Source organism: Triplophysa dalaica, chromosome 16 (assembly GCF_015846415.1).
Source record: "Triplophysa dalaica isolate WHDGS20190420 chromosome 16, ASM1584641v1, whole genome shotgun sequence".
In the NCBI taxonomy this organism is placed as follows: Eukaryota; Metazoa; Chordata; class Actinopteri; order Cypriniformes; family Nemacheilidae; genus Triplophysa; species Triplophysa dalaica.
Window position 1 is genome coordinate 10,295,547 of NC_079557.1, and position 22,911 is coordinate 10,318,457.

Consider the following 22,911-nt stretch of genomic DNA (forward strand, 5'->3'; position numbering starts at 1 on the left):
CCACTTCCCCATTCCTGCTCAAATGTGTTCTTCTGTGTAAAGTCGGCACAACCTCCAGGTTTTAAATTTTCCTGCTATCCTCTTGCAACCTGCTCGCTGGTGACTCAACTGTGAGGGATCCTGGAGTGATAAAACACAGATGCTTTGACTTTCGTATAGATGTTGTTTTTGCTCCCCGTTTTTCAGTACTCCCTAGTGATTCAAAACTCTAAACTGGAGCCCAGCAAGCACCAAAAAGCAGAGCAACACATGCAACAGTTAAGACTCCCAGGGCTGTTATACTAAATATTAGCACTCTCAAAACATCACTTGTTCAATGAAAATAATAATCATAAATACAAATTGCAGATAATACAATAGCTGTGTGTATTTTTATGGTACGCTGCAGTGGCTGATGCACATTTACCACCCCGCTCATCTCCACAAATATCCCCCCCTGATTCTGCTCTTCCTCAACAGAGAAGAACTACGAGACATGGCTCTCTGCTAAAATGTTGAAAAGGAGCCAGTAAGGTAGTTAAAGCAACAACCTTTTACTGTTACTGTCTGTAGGACTAGAATGTAGAGAAGTCAGAAGGTAAGCATGATGGGGTGTGGTTGACTGAAGGAAGTGTCTCACAATCAGGGAAATTTAGCAATAAAGTCTATCTCCAATTTCCCACAATACGGAAGAGGAAGGATGAAGACAATAAAATAGTCTGACCTTGTTTTATTGTTGACACAGAAAAAGTTGTAATTTAATATTTTAAACAAAATACAATAAACACATTCCCAAACACAGTTTATTTCTTTATCGTATTATCGTATTATACACTGAAAACCTACAAGTATCAACAGTCAACAATATTAAAGTATATGTTTCTTATGGCATGACCAAAAGTTTCCATAATGGTGTACAGTAAACAAGCTTTTCCAGCAACAAGCAATTTTTTCCGACATGAAGCGAAACTGTAGCTTTACAACTGGATGTGCGGAGACAATAATCAAACAAGTGTTGTCTTGTGTGTACAATTGGTCTGCTTTAGTGAATTTATTAATTTAGACATAACATACCAGTTCAAATAACGGAGATGGTGGTCTAGTGGGTTAAACCACTGAACTGGTAAATCTAAGGTTGCTGGTTCGATTCCAGCAGCCACCACCATTGTGCCCTTGAGCAAGACATGTTGCTCCAGGGGATTGTCCCTGTAATAAGTGCACTGTAAGTCGCTTTGGATAAAAGTGTCTGCTAAATGTAAATGTAAATACATTGTTCACATTTACATTTACATTTAGGCATTTGGAAGATGCTTTTATCCAAAGCGACTTACATTGCTTTATCCTATACATTTTACATAGGTATTTGCAATCCCCTGGGATAGAACCCACAACCTTGCTCTTACCACTGAGCTACAGGAAAACGTTCATTACCTTGACTTTCCGTCCAGACATCTCTGTATGGCATTTTATATCTTTTTAAATCACAATATTTAGTAAAACACTGCTTTTAAACATTGTTTAACTTATATGCAACTTTTGCATAGTGTTTTATTAGAATTAGTTGTGTACTTAAATCTGTTATTAATGTGGTCGTAATTATGCATATTAGTTCATTAACAATTTTTGTCAGTACAACTCTATATGTAAAATATATTGTATTTGTATTTTTCCACGTTCTGAAAAACAATTTCGTAAACGCACCATCTGAAGAATTATATGTATATAGACAAACAACAATGTAGCATACATGCCAGACCAGTAGTGGCGCTGTAATTCTGCCAAAGAGATACACTAAAGTTGAAGTCGACTTAAAGCATGCGCATAAACCTTATGGTGTGTCTCACTAAGCTTGATTCTTGTGGTCATGATATCGTCGTTTTAGAAAATATACACATTGGCTGTACACACGAAACACAAGGATGTCGCTTTCAGAAAGTGTGGTTCTAGGCTCCAAAAACAAGGATCCGTCTGGACGAAACACATTTTTACATATATAGCTAAACGCTTCTCCGTGTGGACAGGCTCTTAGACATAAATCACTAATGAGACCCGTGTCAGCTTCCTGCTTTCCATATGGGCTGCTCTGTGAACTTGCAGAATGATTGACAGGCACATGCTCAAATGTTTATTTTCAGTTAATAGTCTAGTGTTGTCAAAGAGACGTGTGATATTTCAGGATATCTATTTCAGTTAGATTCTGTAGCATTTTCCGCGTGCCATTACATAGAAATTGCTTACAGCAACTTTAACTAGCCTGTAGTTTGGCAGTCACAGCTTGCATTGCTCAAAACATTTGATGTAATTATTAGATATGTCTCGAGTACTTTCCACCAACTGAAAAACAAAGGGAAGCACTTCATTTGTCCCCAAAGTCAACATCTTAATTCAGATTAAAATCTACAGTTGGATATGAATAATGAAAATCAAATAGTAGTGTAGGTGAAAGGCTGAATGCAGCCACATTTATTATGTATGTCTTCGCAAACTGCATCTTATGAAGTCCATTATCATCTTTAAATGTTGGAAATTTATTCATTGCTCTTTCATCTTAGAGTGAGAGATATTAAAGAAGTTTATCCCACTTTGAAAGACGCATTGTTTAGACCTGTTTATTTATTGATATTTCCATTTATTTTCATCTATGTTAGTTAATGACTTCCACTTCTGTTATTCTCACAATGGGCAGATTCACAGATTCACACTTAGTGTGTGGCTGAGAATCTCTCAAGCCCTGCAACTCTATTAGGATGTCAAAGATTTTATTGGAATTTGAACTCATTTCTTTTCTATCAGTTTGATTATTTTCTTTTTTGAGGAAAACAATTGGGGATATCATTACGTACATGAAGGAGAGTAAAAGGGAATTTAAATGTTTTTAAGGGGTTAAAAAACAACACAGAGAAAAAGGTTGAGGGATCTGCTGTCATCTCTTAAGAATGTGTTTATCTCTCAGCTAAACTCTAAACTGAGATGCTTTAAAGTGTGTCTAGATCCGGTGAGCTTCTTAGGAAACTTGTTTGAAAAAGTGGCAGAGCGAGTGAAGCAAGAGGGTTAACAATTCACAGATTTTTGTTGTTGTCAAAGGATTATTATGGGTTTTCTAAAAATGGCTAGTCTGAGTAAACAGGAGTCCATTATTGTAACGCAGTGGATTCCCTGGGAGGTACTACCAAAACAAGGCTAAATACAGGTGGTGTTTGTTGACATTAGTTAAATCCTTCATAAAGAAACACCCAGTCATTAAGTTGTCCGTAGCCTGGGGTTCTGTGTAAAATGTTTGCAATAATCGAAACGATATCACGATTCAAATACACTATTTTGTACAATTAGACCGCAGGAATATGGCATATATTAAAACATTTACCAATGCAATTTCCAAATTTAGGAAAGACAACCAGACCACAAATTTAAATACACACATGGCATGAATGAGTGTTCCGACTCATATCCAAGAGCAGATATTTCCCAGGTATCCTGAGAATGGGGGAGGAAATGACTCGACCATCTGTCTACTAGTCTAGCAGATTTACACACGTATCTCTCTCAACAACAGTTGGAGAAACTAGGGCAACCCCTCACACTTGTTTATACAGCCTCTGTCTCTAAGTCTTTCTTTCCTTTCCTGCTTGGGTCCATCACTGTCTTTATATTGGCACACAGCCCTGCTTCCACTTTCAAACATTTAACCACCCCTCTGAGATCTTTCACTATACCTCTCTCTATCTGTATTTTGTCTATTTCATGGCTTGAAATGTCTCTGGCATTTCATGATGTGCACCATGCATGATGTTATGTTATGCCGATGGTCTCCAAACTCGCCCGTTTGAACCTGTTAGTAAACACAATCCCTGTCAATCGACCACATGGCACATGCTAAACATTCAAATCTCGTTGTATGTGTTTTGAATCAATAACATGTTAGCATAAAGTATTAAGAGGTTGGACAAAAGGATATGAACAGTGGGGAACTTGGTGATATCTTTTAAAAAGGTGTTGGATCAAAATTTGCCTCTAACACAGCTTTAAACATTTCCAAGACAGATCATTTAACTTTTGAATAGTTTATACTTTATAGTGTAATGTTTTATCTATCAGAACATCTTCCAGTTGCTTCAGAGAGGTTAATCTGCTTCTCTGTCCTCTCATGCTTGTTCAAAGTGTTGCTCTTTAAACAGTCAACGATTGGGCTGTGAAGGTTACGGATGCTATTGATAAATGGACTACCAATATTTGTCTTCTTTGGAAATCTGACAAGTCACCCATTTCACTAATTTCTATGCTAAACACAACTGATTCTGGCACACTTTGTTCAAAATCGTGTTTTGGCATTCAACCTAGACAATATGTACAGTTGTAGTAACACAAGTTAACCCCAACATATTCTCACAGTTGATATAGACCTCTATAATAATGCGTGTCCAACACCTGTAACATTCAAAAATTGTGTTGCTAATACTTCTCATGAGGAAATATTGAGTAACAAGTTCCTCTCGCTTTTGTTTCTCTCTCTATTACACACATGCACATTATAGTTATAGAAAGTAATATAAAATAATCAACACTTTGGGAGATTTGACAGCCAATTAAACTCAAGAATTGAACTATTCCAAAGAACTCAAGGAAGCAAATAAAAACAGTTCATTATTCTTTCAACCAGTACTATTATAGCAGTAGTGTGTTATTGCCGTGGGCATTAGGTAAAAAAAAGGCAATAGGTATTTTTCTATAGCACTCCAGATCCCTTCAGGTACGTCTCACGCATGATAAGCAGAGACATCTTTTCTAGCCTTTGGTTGTTATTAAGTGCCATGGGGTTAAGCTTACCTGAAATGCCTTTGTGCATTTTGATCATTTTCATTTGTATATAGTGCCCTATGTGTCTTCAGTATAAACGCAAAGCACTATAGGGATCTGAAAGCTCCAGAGAATTCCAAAAACATGCCTTAACCGGCAGAGCGTAACGAAGTCGTTTTCAGTTGTCCCATTTACATTGCATTTAACATTGACAACATGCACTGTATAACTGTGAATTCTTCACAGAAGTGAGTAATACATATGAAAAGTTTGGTTCCAAAACCAGATATCTCTTTTTTTAAAAATGTTAAAAAATCATGTTTTTTTGTACATTCCAATGAATATCAATCAAACTGGAATTGGTTTGTTTTGATTTAAGCCATACTAAATCGTATAAAACTCAATAAAACACATTAAAAACATGATAACATAATAAAAAACATGATTTTTGAACATTTTTAAATTAAACTCATCAAATACAACAGCCTAAAACCAGAACGCTTGGTTATTGAACTGACCAAATAAAAAGAAACAAAATGTATGATTGGATGATCTGAAGCTGTGGCAAATGAGGTCACCTGTCGTCATACATTTTTTTAAAGCACAAGAGAGTCTCCACACCTATAAGTGTCTAACCCATGAGGCAGATGATAGTTGCAGTGGTAATTCTGGTTTAACAAACAACCTCCCTCCCGTAAGACACATCCACACGCCCCCTCATTTCTCGGAGGAGTTCAGCTCCCACAGTCAGATGACCGAGGCATAGATACACACGCCTACAGTCAGACACAGTGCCTTTGATCTTGAGCCAATATGAACCAAGCTACAGTGCCAATTACAGACAATTTGAAAACCAAAGCATCCACTTCAGTATTCACGGATGGCCATTTCTCCAGAGCATTTTTCAGCATTACTCTTTTTTCAACAGTGCCCTTTATAACATTGGCAGCATCTTTGGATTTCCCTATGATGGGGGTGTTGGAATTTTTTTACGTCTGGGAGATTGAAGATAAAAAGAAAGTAAACAGCAGATTTATATGAACCTATCCACATGCAGATTAGTGAACTGAGGTTGTGTAAGTTTACTCAACTATACTTATAAGGGAACAAAGCCAAGTGTTATAATAATAAGGCCACAGATTCCCAAAAATGACATACAGACTTAAAAAAGATCTTCATTTAAGACTTATAAGGACCTCTACATATTCTGTAGTCTGTATTAATAAAAACAGAAATCCCTATGTGAATTTGTCCTATCTATCTTACATATACTTTTGTGTGTTTTTATTTATCATTCTCCAAATCAGTGTTAAAAACATATCCACAATCGAAACACAACCGAAACTGTCCGAAACAGGATATACACATTTTGGGGATTGTAAATATTTGTTTGTTCAGACCCACGTCTGTCTCTGTGGCCACATAATTTGACATGTAAAACAGTATGTTTGATATGGACAGGAAAGACAGATCTACATCTCTTGACAGAGTTCCTGGTTGTTTCTTTAATTTAAATGTCTACGCTTTTCTAACAAAACTTAACAACAACAGAATTTCAATATTGGTTATCTTGCAGACAAAGATAAGGGTAACATGTGTTCGACACATGTCTGTCCATGTGGCCACATACTGTACTTGATATGCATAGGCTATTAACTGTATACCAACATTTATCTTTTTTTTTCTGCAGAAAGTTCTGCCAGCATTCAGGTTTGAAATGACAAAGGGGTGAGTAAATAATAAGAATAATTAATTTTTGTGCGAACTATCCCTATAAACTGTCAAAGTTATCCTACCAAAACTGCGATTCATATTTTTACCTTGATGGTGAAATCCCTGCTGTCTCTTAAAGTGTGTATTTAAGAGAGTGCTCAGGGGCCTTACAAAACTACAGTTAAGCCCTGATTATGTACTCAATGTCCAGTTGCTTAAGGCAATAAATCTGGATTTTGGCTATTCCCAACCTTTTTGTGAAGTAAAATTATTTGTGAACTTATTGACTTGTTTTTGAACATTTTGTAACAGCTTAATTTGATTGTGTACAATACACCCAAAATGTATGTAACCCATTGTATGCAGCCCTTTGACTGCATAAATAATTTTAATTGAGAAACTAGGCAGGGGAGTTCTAACTCCCAGCATGCTTTGCATGTAATTTAATGGTGAGAGCAGCTAGTTTCTGTGCAAGATGACAAAAGGAAAACTTGTAATTAATGTTTGGTCATATTTAATAAAAGATTATGTTGGAGTTTTCAAAACACTGCAAAGTACATTTAGCATGCAAACTTTTGCTGTACCGCTCTAAGCATTCCATGACCATCAGAGAGCCTTCACTGGCTTCACTTTGTATGATGCTTTGTAAAGATGGCAATTATTCTGGACATAAAAAAATGCCTAAAACCAAACAGCTTTTGGCCACCATTGACCATAGTAGGAAAAATGACTATGGAATTCAAACCCAGAACTCTTTACTTTGCTACATTCTTTAAAATATTTTTTTGTGTTCAACAGAACAAAGAAATGTATAAAGCATTTTTTTCCTACTATAGAAGTCAATGGAAGCCAAGAACTGTTTGGTTACAAGCATTCTCCCAAATTTCAGAACAAAGACATTAGTTCACCTTGAGGGTGAGTAAATGAAAACATAATTTTCATTTCTGGGTGAACTGTTCATTTAAGACCTCAAATCATTCGAAAAGTTATTTGTGAAAATATGTTTAGCAAAAAAAGCACTTTAGCAGAACAGTTCATTCCATTAATTTGGCTCAAATCCAAATAAATAGGGATTGATTCCTAACTAGTGTTTAAATAATTCTGGCATAAGTCCCTGGCTTTTGAAGGACCTGTTTGAATTAATTTTGACTTCTAAAGGATTTCAGTGTTGTTAGGACAGCAAACAGATGATTCACCTGATTCTACTCACATCCACATCTTTTACTTATTACAGCATTTAAGAGCTGGCAATACAACTAATAACAACATTACCTAGAAATTGTGTAAGGGTTTGCCAAAATTCACAAACTAAAGCTAAAATACTGGTATTTTACTTTTAATGCACCAATTCCTTGCATGCTTTTAAGTTTGATTTATGAGCTTTATTAATTATCAAATAGGAACATAAACAAATAAGAAAAAAATGAAGAGTCTCACTGTTTGTGTTTTTAGACCTGTATAGGAGTCAGCATAAATACAGCGCAGCTTTAACCTCACTCTCCTGCCCAGGCAGCTCATTGGCTGGGAGTCAGTTGTGATGTCATCTCAGAATGTTATAAGGGCTCTGACAAATAGCCTGGGAGTCACATTCAACGTAAAACAGCTCAGCAGAGTAACAGCTGTGTGTGTGAGAGAGGTGCCGTAGTGATATAGAGGAAGCGAAAGAAAAAGAAAGAGCGAGAAAGCACTGAAAGACATAATGAAGGGGAATCTACTTGTTCAGAGGAGCCCTATAGGCATATAAAAAGAACATAAAACTTTGCATGGGAGAAGTGAAGGTGGAAGACTTTGAAGGTTTGTACAAAAATGTACAAAATGTATTGTTTTTTTTAATAATACTATTTATTCAAATACTTACATTGCTTGTGCAGACTAACACTTGTTGACTTACTTTTGTTAGCCTATACAGTATCACTTAAAGAATATTATGCTCTGTTCATGTTTTCTCTGAACTCTGTGTATTTTATTTTAACTCTGTCAGATCATGGGCAGCGAAACGTCTCTTGTATGTGCAAACAACTCAACTGGTTCAAACTCCTCAGAATCAGACTTAGGCATCAACAAAGAACAGGTGGTGCTGGGCACTGTCATGTCTCTACTGGTCCTGATTATTGTCTTTGGCAACGTGTTGGTGATTACAGCCATCGCCCGCTTCCAACGGCTTCAGAATGTCACTAACTGCTTTATTACGTCACTGGCGTGCGCTGACCTGGTCATGGGATTAATAGTGGTGCCTTTTGGTGCTATTTACATTATTGAAAAAAAGTGGTACTTTGGCTCTATTTTTTGTAAGTTTTGGACAGCCACAGATGTTTTATGTGTCACCGCCAGTATCGAGACACTATGTGTCATCGCTCTGGATCGCTACCTCGCTATCACTTCACCCTTCCGCTACCAGTCCATGCTGACAAAGTGCAGGGCTCGGGTGATGGTGCTCCTAGTGTGGGTCATCGCCGGGCTGACTTCCTTCTTGCCTATTTTTATGGATTGGGGGTTATCTACCACAACAGAAGCGAAAAATCGCCTTAATAACACCTTGTGCTGCGAATTTGACATCAATTCCACCTACGCCATCTCCTCATCCATCATCTCCTTCTACATCCCACTGGTCATCATGGTTTTCGTCTACAGCCGTGTCTTTCAGGAGGCGAGAAAGCAGCTGAAGAAGATCAACAAAACTGAAGGCAGATTCCATGTTAAAAATGGAAAAAAGCGGTCAAGCGACGAAGGTGCCATGGGCGGCCAATGTGAAGTGAGAACCGTCAAGAAGCCCAAATTCTGCCTGAAGGAACATAAGGCTTTGAAGACCCTGGGCATCATCATGGGCATCTTTACACTGTGTTGGCTGCCATTCTTTGTACTAAATGTGGTGGAAGCAGTCCTTCCGATAAACAACATCGATATGATTTACAAAATTTTAAACTGGATTGGCTATGCTAACTCAGCCTTCAATCCACTCATCTACTGTAGGAGCCCAGAGTTCAGGTATGCTTTTAGGAGATCCTGTCTCTCAATAGGTCACTCTGCCCTAACGCAAGGTCGGTCAATGGATATAAATACAGTGGGCATAGCTGGCAAAGTGACCACAAAGGACGGAGTAAAGGCAGTTCAGAGGACAGTGAGCCAGCGGAGGGGAACTCAGAGAAACAGTTGGACAGAACAGACTCGAATGGGAACTGCAGTAAAAACTAAGTGTCTTGAAATTCACATGGCAAGTCCTGACACATTCCACTGTGCTCCTCATAATGTCGCTTAAAGACACGTTACGCCTCCTATGGTAAGTTGGCAGATATGGGAGCATGTTATAAGAGTTTGTGTAAAAAAGAGTTATTTTTCTCATCTACCTCATAATGTATCGTTTTCTATTTCACTTGCTCTGTCGGATCATTTTACCATGAACTTAAAGGGACAGTTCTCCCTACAATGAAAGTTCTGTCATCATTTACACACCCTCAAGTCGTTCCAAATCTGTATAAATATGTAGAAAGATACTTAGAAGAATGAACGTAACCAAACAGTTCTTAGCCCATCATTGACTACCATATTTGGAAAAACTGCTTTTTTCTGAGATCTGTTGAACACAAAAGAAGATATTTCGAAGAATGTAGGAAAGCAACAGTTCTGGGGCACTTTTTACAAGCATTGTTATTTTGCTAATATTGTAGTCAATGGGGTCCAAAAACTGTTTTGGTTACAAGTTACAGATTTGGAACAAATTATGATAGAATTTATATTTTTGGGTGAACTGTCCCTTTAATGGTAGTTTACACAAAAACCTGAAAGCAGAAATCAAACAGCAGCAAAAAATATTTAATTAATGAATAATAATTATTACCAATTCAGTTTTTGTTAAGCAAAAATGTTCCCAGATAAAATAATTCAACAAAACTACTTCTCTACAAGAAGAAATACATCATACATTTTTGATGCAGGCATTTAGCACTTTCCATCCCTAGAGTTAATGCAACTTGGCAAACATTCCTCCAAACATCATTTGAACTGAAGTACAATTTCTTAGTCTGAGATCATTCTCGTGATCTGTTTTAATACCACTTTCATTAAACAAAGGATCTTTTTATACTTCTGGGATATAGCACTCACAAAGAGCCAGTTTTACTTTAGGTCATTTCAACTGATACATTCTGCAATGCAATAAAACCCCAAAATGACTCCAAATCTATTTCTTGCCACAGCTCTTTTAATTCTGTTTGAATATAATAGATACATACATTATCACACAATCTAGAAAATAAAATTAATGATAACCCAAGCGGAAGCACCTCTTGCCACAGCAAAAGAGGAAGAATTTGTGAATGTTCACACCAGCTTGTTTCAGGAAACTGTTTTTTTTTTTGGAGGGGTGTATGATTTAGTCTCACAGTCTTGTGACTGCTAAAGCTTAACGTCCTTAGAAGGAAGTCGCTATACATCACCACTTCATTTCTTTTTGCAGTATTTTAACTACGTACAATATAAACACAAATCTCTCGGTTATATGCATATACGATAACAGAACTTCTCCGGTGGCCTGTTTTGATCTGCCTGTCATTTTGGGTCTCGTTGCCAGATCTTTGCTATTCACCCTGGGAATGTTTTTAACATTTTTAGTCCGTCAAGCCACCATATAAATACTTCAGATTTGGTGTTTATCAAAAGACATTACATGACTCCCTACCAAAAACGTTATCTAGAAAGATAAATAAATTAGGATGTATTACGTTTCCTGTCTGCAAGCAATATTAGGTTCCTGCTAATGCATGCAGTTCAACGCATCGAACCCCCCTGACTCGAAATTCTGACCTAGGTGTTTAATCCAATGTTCCATGCACATCAAATCCTTTAAGAGCGGTGAATAGTTTCAATACTTGTCAGTGTTTGTGAACTAATCATTTTAGGGCAAGTGGTTCTTTGTTACTGTGCTGCTTGCTTACGCCGTTGAAACTGTGACATCTTTCTTGTATCAGTCGTGGCTTTGTGTTCTTGTTTGCTTTAGCATGTTTTGTGTGTGCCGAGCAAAATGCTTTGAATGCTACAATGTTGTGATAACAAAATCTGCTTTATGGAAACATTACACCAATGTGCAGAACATCTAGTGGAGTTTAAAAATAGCTTTGCTAACACCCTATCAATATACATCTAATCTTTCAAAGACCACAGTTATCACTTTATTACTGTTCCTTAAGAAACAGTACCTAACAAATGAACATGTACATGTGTGTGTGTCATTGTTCTTGGTGTGATTCGATTTGTTAACAGTGCACTCTTCTGGTAAAGTGTTTCTCTGCAGGTAGCTCACATTAATCGCCTGTGTCATCTTGTGCCAAATCGTCCCTATTGAAATATTTGTGCAATCTTTGCCATGACTGTAGCAATGTAACATACTGTTGTGTTAGTAATTTATATGAATTCATCATGTCTGTGGACATGCTTCGGTCAAGTTTACAAATATCAATGTCTTTCTGTAAGACATGTTTTCCAGTTAATTGGCATGTTAAAGGGACCGTTCAACCAAAAATTTTCATTCTTCATAATTTATTCACCCTCATGTCAATCCAAACCTGTATGCCTTATTTCTTCTGCAGAACACGAAAGAAGATATTTTGAAGAACATAAACAAACAACATCAGCCCCCATAGACTCCCATTTTACGAGACATTTCTTAAAATATCTTCTTTTTTGTTCCACAGAAGAAAGATTAAAGGGTTTACATCCACATGACGGGGAATAAATGATGAAAGACTTTTCATTTTTAGGTGACCTGTCCCTTTAAGAGTCATGAATTGCACCTTAAATTTAGTAATTAAAGAATGTTCTGGGGCTTCTGAATCGTGTCTCAACACATTAATGATGCTGTAAAGTATCAGTAGCATCATATGGGCTATATACACATCATATTGATGTTCGTCCTAGCATTAAATGTGCACAATTTCTTTAAACTGAATATTTTACACCTGAAAAGTTAAGTACGTTGATGAACTTTTCACCTGAAAAGTCCATATGTCCAAAATTGCCAAAAGGGTGCCCCAGCCCCTCTCTGTGACTGCTATGTTAAAAACACTGGCCCAAATTAAATGTAATAACTATTATTTCTGAAATGTCATTTGCAATTGAAAAAAAACAACTGGTTTTGTGAGATGTCACTTTAGTCAACAAAATCAAAAAATGAAGTTGCGTCTGTGCCTGGTTATGTTCTGATAAATCTTCAGTGCCACTTCGGAAAATGTGTTTTGCTGTAATTCACCTTGAAGGAGATACGTTGACACATTTGAGAGTACAGACACAATGTGGACAGCCTCTCACTGATGCATGCAGATGTGATGTCAAATCTTAATATTGCTTTAATGACAGAACCAGTTTAAAAACTCTGTGAATACACAAAGGCACATTAACGCTCAATGGCTTAAAGTTACCTTTTAATTTATGGCATGTGTATATAACGCTGTACCAGTTTGATGTTTACTTAGATCCCTTTAAGCTACTGTCGCACAAGATTTACCACTGTTTTTTGGAACATGTGGAATTATATTTGTTGTTTATTAGTATTTATAAAATACAAGTGTCATGTCATTTGTATTCTGTAATAAATGGTGTATTTAAATCATGTGATGGATCATTTTTGATGTGTGAATGAAAGCACTTCTCGAAATGTCTTTGAAACAAACAAAAAATTCATGCTCCTTATGAAAGCACATTTAAAAATGCATTTTTCAACCCGTGCATATGAATGTGTAAAGGCCCACTACTTGTATAAATCATTTAACAAGGTTTTAACATTACTACAGGGATATAAGATTCAGCTCTCAAGAGGCCTCTTCTTTGCACAGCATGTGGCATTAGAAGGCAATGCCCTCACCGTGCAAAAGTAAATCAATCCGTTCATCACAAGTATGATTTGTGTCCATCTGTGCCCGCGTAGCAAACATCCCCTTAAGAATTGAACTTTATCGTTTGCATGCATTGCTGCAACCGAGTCATTTCTATTTCAGTCTGGGAATCAGCCCCTGCAGCATGTGATTGGAATAGACTGTGATATTGTAAAATGTTTCCATTCCGACCGAAGGCTTATTACTCTGAGATTCCATTAGAATTCATTCTCATTCACCTCATAACCAAAACCAAAGTGCCGCTAGGATACAGTAAATTAAGAGCTATATTAATGTCTAGGTTCTTCGCCCAAGCCTTGCAAAAAAACGCTTTATATAGAAAGAGTGGAATTGCATAGTGCATGCATTAAAAGGCTAATGATTCACAATGTTATTATAATAAGTGTTCCATTGGTTGAAAGCCTACATCTGGTGTGACATACTGTAGGAAAAATAAATGGACTTTAAATGGACAGGAGATTAGACAGTGGACCTACATAAAATGACAAGGAGGAAAATATGGGAAGGTTTTTCCCTGCGGCCCCATTAGTAATGGTGAAAAGGTGCACCAAAATGAAGATGATTGAGATAAATATAAGCAGAATGTAGACAAAACCTATAGACGGTTTCCTCGGATGCGTGCGTCTTCTCCGGAGATAACTTCCGGTCTGTGTTTGGTTAATAATGTAACAATTAATTGTGTATTTAATTTATCTTAATTTTGTATATTAATAATATTAAATTAAATAAAAACAGTAAAAGATTATTTTTGGAGGTCTGCTGAAAGTTAAGTTTGGACCACATAGATTGCATTTGTTTATGTTGTTTATGCAAACGTTTAAAATATGACAAAAGTGTAACTGAGCTGAATATGATTTAGCTTAATTTTAGATCTGTTTCGTCGCATTTTGCATTACCCTATAACTCTTTGTTCTGCCTATTTCCTACTGTATTGCATAGTGAATACAAAAATATAAAAGTTCTTTTAATCTTTAAACCATCAAAGAAGAAAAAAAAACAGATGGCCAATTGAAAAAAGCCCCACCTCACTAAACATCAGTAGTCTGAAAAACAAACAGTTGTAAGCTTCCTGAACGCCTTTGACCCTCACTCCACTAAATAAACCATTTTATCTCACTGTGAGAAGATTTCATAAAGACACAAGACCTGACCCATCTTAAAAACGCTCTAGTTATTAAATGTGATTTAGAACCACTGAACAAGAGCCTGTTTTTGTTATTCATGAGTGCTCTTCAAACTGATCTGATAATCTACTTCAATTAGACTTGAGCCTCCGCTAAGCTATAAGAAGCATGTCTCTGTTATTAAATCATTCTTGGCCCTCCACCACAAATAAAACTGATGCATCAATTGGCTCCCCCTAAAGTCTTTATCACTGCCTGTGCCAGGCACACGTAAGGTTCCCTGTAAAGATACAATTTGGAAAATAATGTCTTGCACATCTTCCACATCTTGGCCTCAAAGTAGCTTCTTCAATAATATAATCATGTTGTAATGGCCACGGTACAATGAAGAGAAGTCAAGCGGACTAATTGAGACACAAGTGCTCGTCTTTATATCTCCAGGGAGTGGGGAAGGCACCACGGCACCGCATAGTCTGCAAACAGCGCTGATTTCTGAGGGACCTCCACAAGCCACCCTAGTTAAGATCATTCTCCTGCCCTTAGGGTTAAAACAGCACGGCATCAGCGCATGGTTTTATTCAGTGTCAGGGTCCAAGAAAAATATCTGAAAAACACTAATCAAACAAGCAGTACATGACCCCATACCGTATTCCTTTCCCACGTTTTTTGCCATTTTTTGCCATAAGCTTGTAGCAAATTACATGAGCCTTGAAATTTGACAGATGTCATCACAGACACGAAACAAAGAACCTTCACACTGTAATAATGTAATAACAGTCAAAATGGAGTGAGCTATCACCTTAGAAAAACAAGTTTTTCTTATACAGTCCCACGTGGTTTCGTACAATAAAAAACAACTATCCACACACATGACCACAGAGGAGCTGAAATGAGACACCACAAAAGCACTCAGAGGAGAGATTATGGAGTCACTCTCAGGAGCAATTTTTACAAAGTAAGTGCTGAGGGCCCCTCTTGTGCTTAATGATTTTGCCATTAGAGTAATCCAGTGTCTCATTTTCTCCCTTCAGAACACAGAGTCTGCCGTGCCATTTTAACACCACTGTGACTCACCCCCACTGCGCATCTATGCATTTTTAATTGACTCCGTGCGTTCCCCGAAACAAACACAATATAGAACTTTATAAAGGACCTTTCTGGAATGGATCACGTGGGAAGAACACACCAAGAAAATGAATGAGCGAGTACATGATGAAGGGCACGAAACTCCAGATATAGACCACTGCGCCAGATCCTTTCGGTTTCATTTACTCAGAAGAAAATAAGAGACCATTTCGAAATTATTTTCATTTTTTCTGAATTTACTATTTATAGTGTTTAGGTAAAATCATGTTCGCCCTATGTTTCTGTAAACTACAGAAACAATTCTACCAAAATTTTTTCAGACCTCAAATAGTGCAAAGAAAACAAGTTCATATTCACGTTTAAGCAACACAACTGTAATATTTGTTAAAGTATTTAAGTAAAGAAAAAAATAAAATGTAAATGTGTTTTTATCACAGTTTTCATGTGTCTTGTCGTGTGGTCAGTCTTTCACATTGCTGTTGGATGACTGTCACTTCTGACGTTTGATTTTGCTGAAATTCAACAGACACTGGGCTGGAATGGCCACAATATGCATGATATGCATGCTGATTAAATAAAAATATAAACAGGCTCTTGTTTTTTTTTCTGCGGCTATATAATTAAATCAAAGATATTCTTTTAACATTTTGATTCGGTTATTTCGGTTCTGTTGGATGTATTTTGTATAAACGCTTGTGTAATGTTAAAAAACTGATCCACCGGTGTTGGATAACTGGTCTAAGAGGAAAAATATTGTAGTGTATTTTGAACTGCTTTGGAGATTTATTGGTAAATTGTATCGTTTACAATGTAGAAGGAAATAGGTAGACACTGTAGACTGTTTAGAATTGACATCGTGACCATCATATAGTCATGCTAGACCTGGGTTTTGAACGTAACCTAGTTTTGTTGGATAATCTACTAAAAAAGGCAATCGCTTTAGCTTATTTTGGGAAACAAAACACAAGTACAGATCCAATAATTATATGAGAAATGTCAGAGACAAGAGTGCTCCGTCTTTATCTGGACTCTGGAGTACATACAAAATTTGTAGTCATGGATTTGTTTGTCAAAATAGATAATCAATGAGGCCTCCATTTGGGGGTTTAATAATGAATGACCTACATTAACTTTGTCTCTTCTCTCTTGTTCAAGGTTTTCAAAGTGCTTTAAATATTGACTTATTTCTTATAATATTGATATTTCAATCAACCCTGGTTTCCACCTCATGCTGACATGAGAACATATTGCATATTAAAATGAGTACACAATTATATTACTGCATTTTGTTCATTATCTAGAAATTTGATTCTGATGACTCATTCTGCTCAGACATTTAACATATTTACTTTATTCAGTGGTAGTAGGTTACGATCCCACATGATACCAACATGATTGACAGTTACTTTGTGATGAAGCTTGTAGTTTTCACTTTGTCATAGAGGATTTATTTCGAAACCACATTTAAAGCAACAGTTTACATCAAACTGAAAAATCTTCCTTCATTTAAAAATCCTTAGGTGTCATTTTCTTCCTTTCATTAGATACATTAGGTGGTTTTGTTACAATATTTACACTTTGTCTTTTTTCATACTATAAAATGGACCCCTTCTGTCCAAAGTTCATTTGTGAAGATCAGAAAGAAATGCAAATATTTCCAAAACAATAATGCATCTAAAGACATTTTTTCTGAGAAATTATCCCTTTATGGTCCTAAAATGATGAAACATAGACCTTTTGTTAGGCCGAACTGGTGTTGTTCATTAGCATAAATTACTTTTACACAATTGCTATCGTCATCTCATGACAGTCATCTTAGCTTGGCTGTCTGCCCATACAGAAATCGGAGTCGACACGAAATCCCTGTGGTATATGTTATTCCCTCTCACTCCGTTATCCCCCTTTGTGTTTATTGCTCAGCTGCAAGCACCAGAGCTCTGAAATGCTTGAAATGTGTAAGCAGACTAAATAAATGCCAGGGATGCATTGTCATAAAGGAGTATACAGATGCCATACATGGTAACAGAAAGAGAGATGCAATTGTCTGTGGAATTATTCAAAAAGACATTACATGGCGGATGTGGACAGGAGGTGTTGATCTATATTTCTGTTAGAGCATGTGAAGGTTTATTGCTATGAGGGCAGTTTCCAGCTGTGGTTCTCATAAGTGAAGAAGAAGTTTTATTTATAAAGCGCCTTGCCATAGCTCAAGGTCGCTTCACATAGTGCTATACACATTTACACATCCACATTACAGACACATAAGGCCACATATAGCTAAATTACCCAAAATACATATTGAAAAGATACTCTTAAAGGTAGCTAAAAATGATATCTTACAAAGTGTAAAGGCTTATCTTTCCTGTAGCTCAATGGTAAGAGCATGGTGCTAACAACGCCAAGGTCGTAGGTTCAATCCCAGGGGATTGCACATACTTGGAATTCCATAATATAGGAGCATTAACACTAAATGACCTACCGCCTAAAGTGGACTAAGCTCAGTTGTAAGATGTTTATGATTTAGAATGGATGTAAAACTGCTCTTTCTAAGATGTTTAGCAGATGTTTTCCAGCTCTCCAGATCTTTAGCAGACGTATTACAGACGTTCAGACGTCTCCGAGACGTGTTGAAGATGAGCAAACCATGTATTGCAGATGTCTTGCAGACAGGGGTACTGCTAGGGTTTCGGGGCCCTCTGGGTAATTTGTACTCCGGACCCTGAAAGAGTTATTGCATATTGCTTTCAACAGGGAGACAAAAAATAAATAAATTTGAACGGTTCATTAATTGATAAATTAAAAACGAGACCGTTAATCGTATTCTATAAATAAAAAAAACTAAACCAAAATATTAATCACATTACCAAGTTAAAAATACTTTTGCACATATACAGTATTGAGCTGTTACACACACCAATAAAATTGTAACATTTAAACATGGCAAACAACAACAATACATATTTCCCAGAAGTTTATTTTCTCTCTTAAATAAGACTAGATCAAGAAATGCTTGACCAAAGCTTCTATAGCTTGTATTATTATTATTATTATCATCTTATTCTCTGTTTCACACGAGAAAAATAACGAATGATCATTTAAAACAGTGAACTCAAGAACAGGATTCTATAATGACTTAAATGAAACAAAGAGGATAACTATAGCAGATTACAACATAAATGTTGATTGATTTTTTATAGCTGTTGCAAGGTGAGAAGCTTTGATATACATAAATGGACTAGTTTGGTGTTTGTTGCGTTTCTGTCTTTTCTAAAGCTCATCACAATCAAAGTGAGCATTCTCAAATGCATAAAAAAACTTATATTGTGTTACAAAACAATGGGTAACTGATAGAATTTGATCTAATAACACAAAACAGGGAACATAAATCACCTTGTTTTAAAAAGACTTGGTGACTAGTTGTCTTCCTCGTCTCGACCTCTCTTCTCTCTCTTGTTTCTCTTTTGATGTCCTGATTTTGCCTGCCGCTGGGCAAAGTCGATACAGGTACAGAACAGTGAAGCGCTGCAGCGCCAGTGCCGCTTCTCTGAATGATCCACTTAAGTCTTTTTAACAGGACACACACATTCACACGCGGATTCTGCTAGGCCCCCAGTGAAACAAGGGCCCTTAGAATCGTCCTCATCCTTCCCCCCGTTACAGCGCCCCTGCTTGCAGATGCAAATGCAGATGTCAAACAGACGTAAGCCAGATGGATTGTGCTATCTGGGATGTGAGCAGAACGCCTGGTATAGGTGAGAACTCTTGCTGCTGAGTTTTGAACTTACTGTAACCTTGCTATGAGATTTTTAGGCAGACCAAGAAAAAGAGCATTGCAATAATCTAGACGTGATGTTATTAATGCATGAATTAAGATTTCAGCATCAGCTTGAGTGATAGAAGACCGAAGACGTGCAATATTAAGAAGATAGAAAAATAGTTTTTAACGTCAGAAGAAATATAAGAGGCAAAAGATAGAGATGAGTCAAACAGGACACTAAGATTAAGGACAGATGTGGTGCTTTGATGTCCATTGGAATGGAGATGAATAAATCAAAACGTTTTCTTCTTTTGGGAAAATATCTAAATTGACTCATTTTATAGCATATAAAGCAAAAAGGAGAGGAGAGAATAGAAGGATGGCTTTGAATATTTAGAAATTTTTAATGACGAGCTGCAAAAATTTCACCTAAAAAATTAGATGCATATAAAAAACAAACTTCAACAGACCTCTGTTTCTTTACAAATTAAAAAAAAATGAAAAAATGAACCATGGATGTGATACTTGTGTGTTTTTCTTTACTATGGTTGGATGCGGTTCAGTCATTTGCCGTTTTATCACAAAATATACTTTAACTGATTCAGAGCACAGAGCACTGATGCAGAGTCAGACCTCTGCAAATTTTACACATGCTTTTCATAATTTACAGCATCAGGTAAGAATGAAAAATGTGTGCTAATGAAGTGTTTTTGCCAATCTTGGGCTTTTATTTGCCTGTGACATAAGATTAAACAGTTCCAGGTGGGCCGCTGAACTCTTTTAACCCTTTTAAAGGGATACTCCAAGTTCCACGTCAAAGGAGGCATGAATTAAAATCACAATTTTAACCCGAGCTTTTTTTATATACGAGGGAATTGTATTCACTCGAACATCACGTAAGTGTCAGAACTGAAAACGGCCTTATTACTGAGATTACAGCTGTTATTGACATCAGGCCCAGCCAACGGCAGGTTCTGGAATGCACCTATATATGACGACATTGATAGATTGAACACCACCTCCACAGAAAAATATCAACCACTACTTCTCTAGCTCCGCCCACTGTTTCGCGCATGACAGAACCACTGGCGCAGAACCAGATAGAGCGAGCAATAAACAAACATGCCGTTAAAGATAGCTAAATATTGTGCAATCTCTGGTTGTGGAAGAATACAGTCGCTGCATAACCTTCCTTAGGATTCCGATATTAGGAATCCGGCGTTAAAGTTAATTTTTAAAGACGTTCCAACTCATGTGTGAAAAACATGGAACATTTGTTCGTTTCATTTCTCTGAGGATTCCTTTGTGAACAAGGCACAGGTCAAGACTGAATTTGTGGAAAGTTTAAAATTAAAAAGCTGTGCTTTGCCTCCAATATTGGATACGGTAGGAATGGCGCAGCAATCTTATGTGAGTAAAACATGTTTGTACTATGCGTCACTATTGCTTTGTTAGAGATCACTTGATGTGCCCTGAACACTATTCATATGAGATAAGTATTACCTGGGGACTGCTAGTCATTTGTATAATTGCAGAGGTTTTCTGTGATCTTAAGCCCGTGCGAATGCCCATCCCTGTTATTTGGTGGGATCTTATAGAATTTTTCAAGGTTTTATACAATGTTTGCAAATAATGGAGGATTAATTCGGGTGCTGGCCGATATCCATAAGTTACCGGGAGTCCCCCGTTTGTTTATTTATCATGGAAACTCTCGTAACATTTGAGACCTGCGATCACTGTGATCTTTTGTCCGGTTCGGGATCACTGGCCTCAAATGCTGACAGGTACAGTCATATATCATTAAAGGAAATACTGATGTGTGGAGGTCATTTATAAATCCCAGGAGGTCTCCAGATAATACTGAAAGCGTGCAAAAACTGTGAATGGTTCTAATGTGTAACCTAACCTCTAACCAAATCAAAGCGGTGGGCGTTTACTTCCAAGTGTCTTCAATGTGTCACGCCAATTAAAACCAAGCATTTGCAGAGCTGGCCTTATAACCTCAAAGTTCTACAGCACTGCCCATCCATGTATTGGACACTTTAAATTGCAAAAATGAAAGTGTCGGAAACAAAAGATGCATCTTATCTTAAAGAGAATGCTCATCCAAACCTGCCTGAAACGCCTCGTGTGACCACATCCCCACAAATGTATGTCAGTTTATGGTATGATTTGACAAAGACCGCCCAAATGTATACACAAGTAAGGTGTGCCTTACTCAACCTTACACCTTTTTCACAATGACGTAACTTACCATCCGTCCTTTTTGCAAAGCACTGTATCATAACATCAGTATTGCCACAAACAAGGAGAAGAAGAAGAAGAACTTCTTACAGAACACGTATTCAAGAACTTATCCAAGAACCTTCGCTAACACAAAAAGAAAACAAAACATTTACCTTCATAATCAAACAGGTACTACTCAAAGAAGAATTTGTATCCTTTATGTAGCTTTGATCTTGTCTTAATCAAAAATTTGTCTGCAAGATGTTCATCATCTAGTCGTATTTTTCCAGCTGTGCATGGAACTTGGTAAAGTCCATTTTGAGGTGCTAGCGGAAGTAACGCTTCACTGCTTCGCGACATAGCGGAGATGGTTGACGTCATGTGAAAAGAGCCTATTGCTTTGGAACCTGATGTTCCAATTATGGTAAGAGGCGTCACATTTCTGTCACACGGTTGCAGTATTCGACCAATCGCTAGGCACTGGTTAACTGGCCAATCATAGCACACCTTGCTTTTCAGAGCGATAAGCGTTGTAAAGAATCTGCGCATTTCAGAGGAGCAGGGCAAAGAGGTAACACAAACATGCACGGTATGTGGAAAATAAAGGGTTTTTTAACCTTAAATTGTGTATACACATTGCATTGCATCTAAAAAAAACGATTTGTTTTAGCGGTGTCATATGACCCCTTTAAAATGTTGTTCTGATGAACACAGAGAAAGATTTTTGAACGCTTGTAACCAAACATTAATTAATAATTGCTTTATAAATTACGTTAATCTGTTGAACACAAAAGAAGATATTTTGAAGAATGTAGAAAAGTTCTATGGTAAAATGTTTATTTTGGGCTAAACTGTCCCTTTAAATTGACCAGGAGACATTTAAGTAGCCTTTATAAATATGCCTTTGAAAAAACATTACTCGTGCGCATCTTGAGAGAAGACATTGACACTGATATATTATAAGATATATCAGTGCAAGCTTTTTTTCATTCAGGAGAGTTTAAACATTCATTTTAGTCTTGGAATTTAGTCTTTCAAACCTGGCCTTTAATGTTACATTTAAAACCTTCAAACCAGTATATTAGTACTGAACTTATGTCTTACTAGAGCTAAAACATGACATAATTGCAGCAAACTATCAATAGGAAATCCCAATGTGACGCCAGCAGGGATGTCTAGGAATAGCTGCCAAATTAGAGGTGTCAGCCCTTCCTGAGCTTAACCAGCCTCTGTATGTCATGCATAACACCTTTCAATGAGCTTGATCGGACATATTACCTTCCACACACAGTATTTGCTTCAAAAACGGAAATCACAGAAGATAAGACAGAAATGTATATACAAAAAA

At 37.0% G+C, this 22,911-nt stretch overlaps 1 protein-coding gene across 1 annotated transcript; it reads left to right on the forward strand.

The window, feature by feature from the left end:
- The first annotated feature begins 8,092 nt into the window (after positions 1-8,092).
- adrb2a (adrenoceptor beta 2, surface a) lies at positions 8,093-13,087 on the forward strand. Its single transcript, XM_056769305.1, is given in 3 exon segments — positions 8,093-8,280; positions 8,468-9,479; positions 9,482-13,087. Coding segments are annotated over 2 exon segments (1,206 nt in total). The 5' UTR covers positions 8,093-8,280; positions 8,468-8,470; the 3' UTR covers positions 9,679-13,087.
- The last annotated feature ends 9,824 nt before the right edge of the window (positions 13,088-22,911 follow it).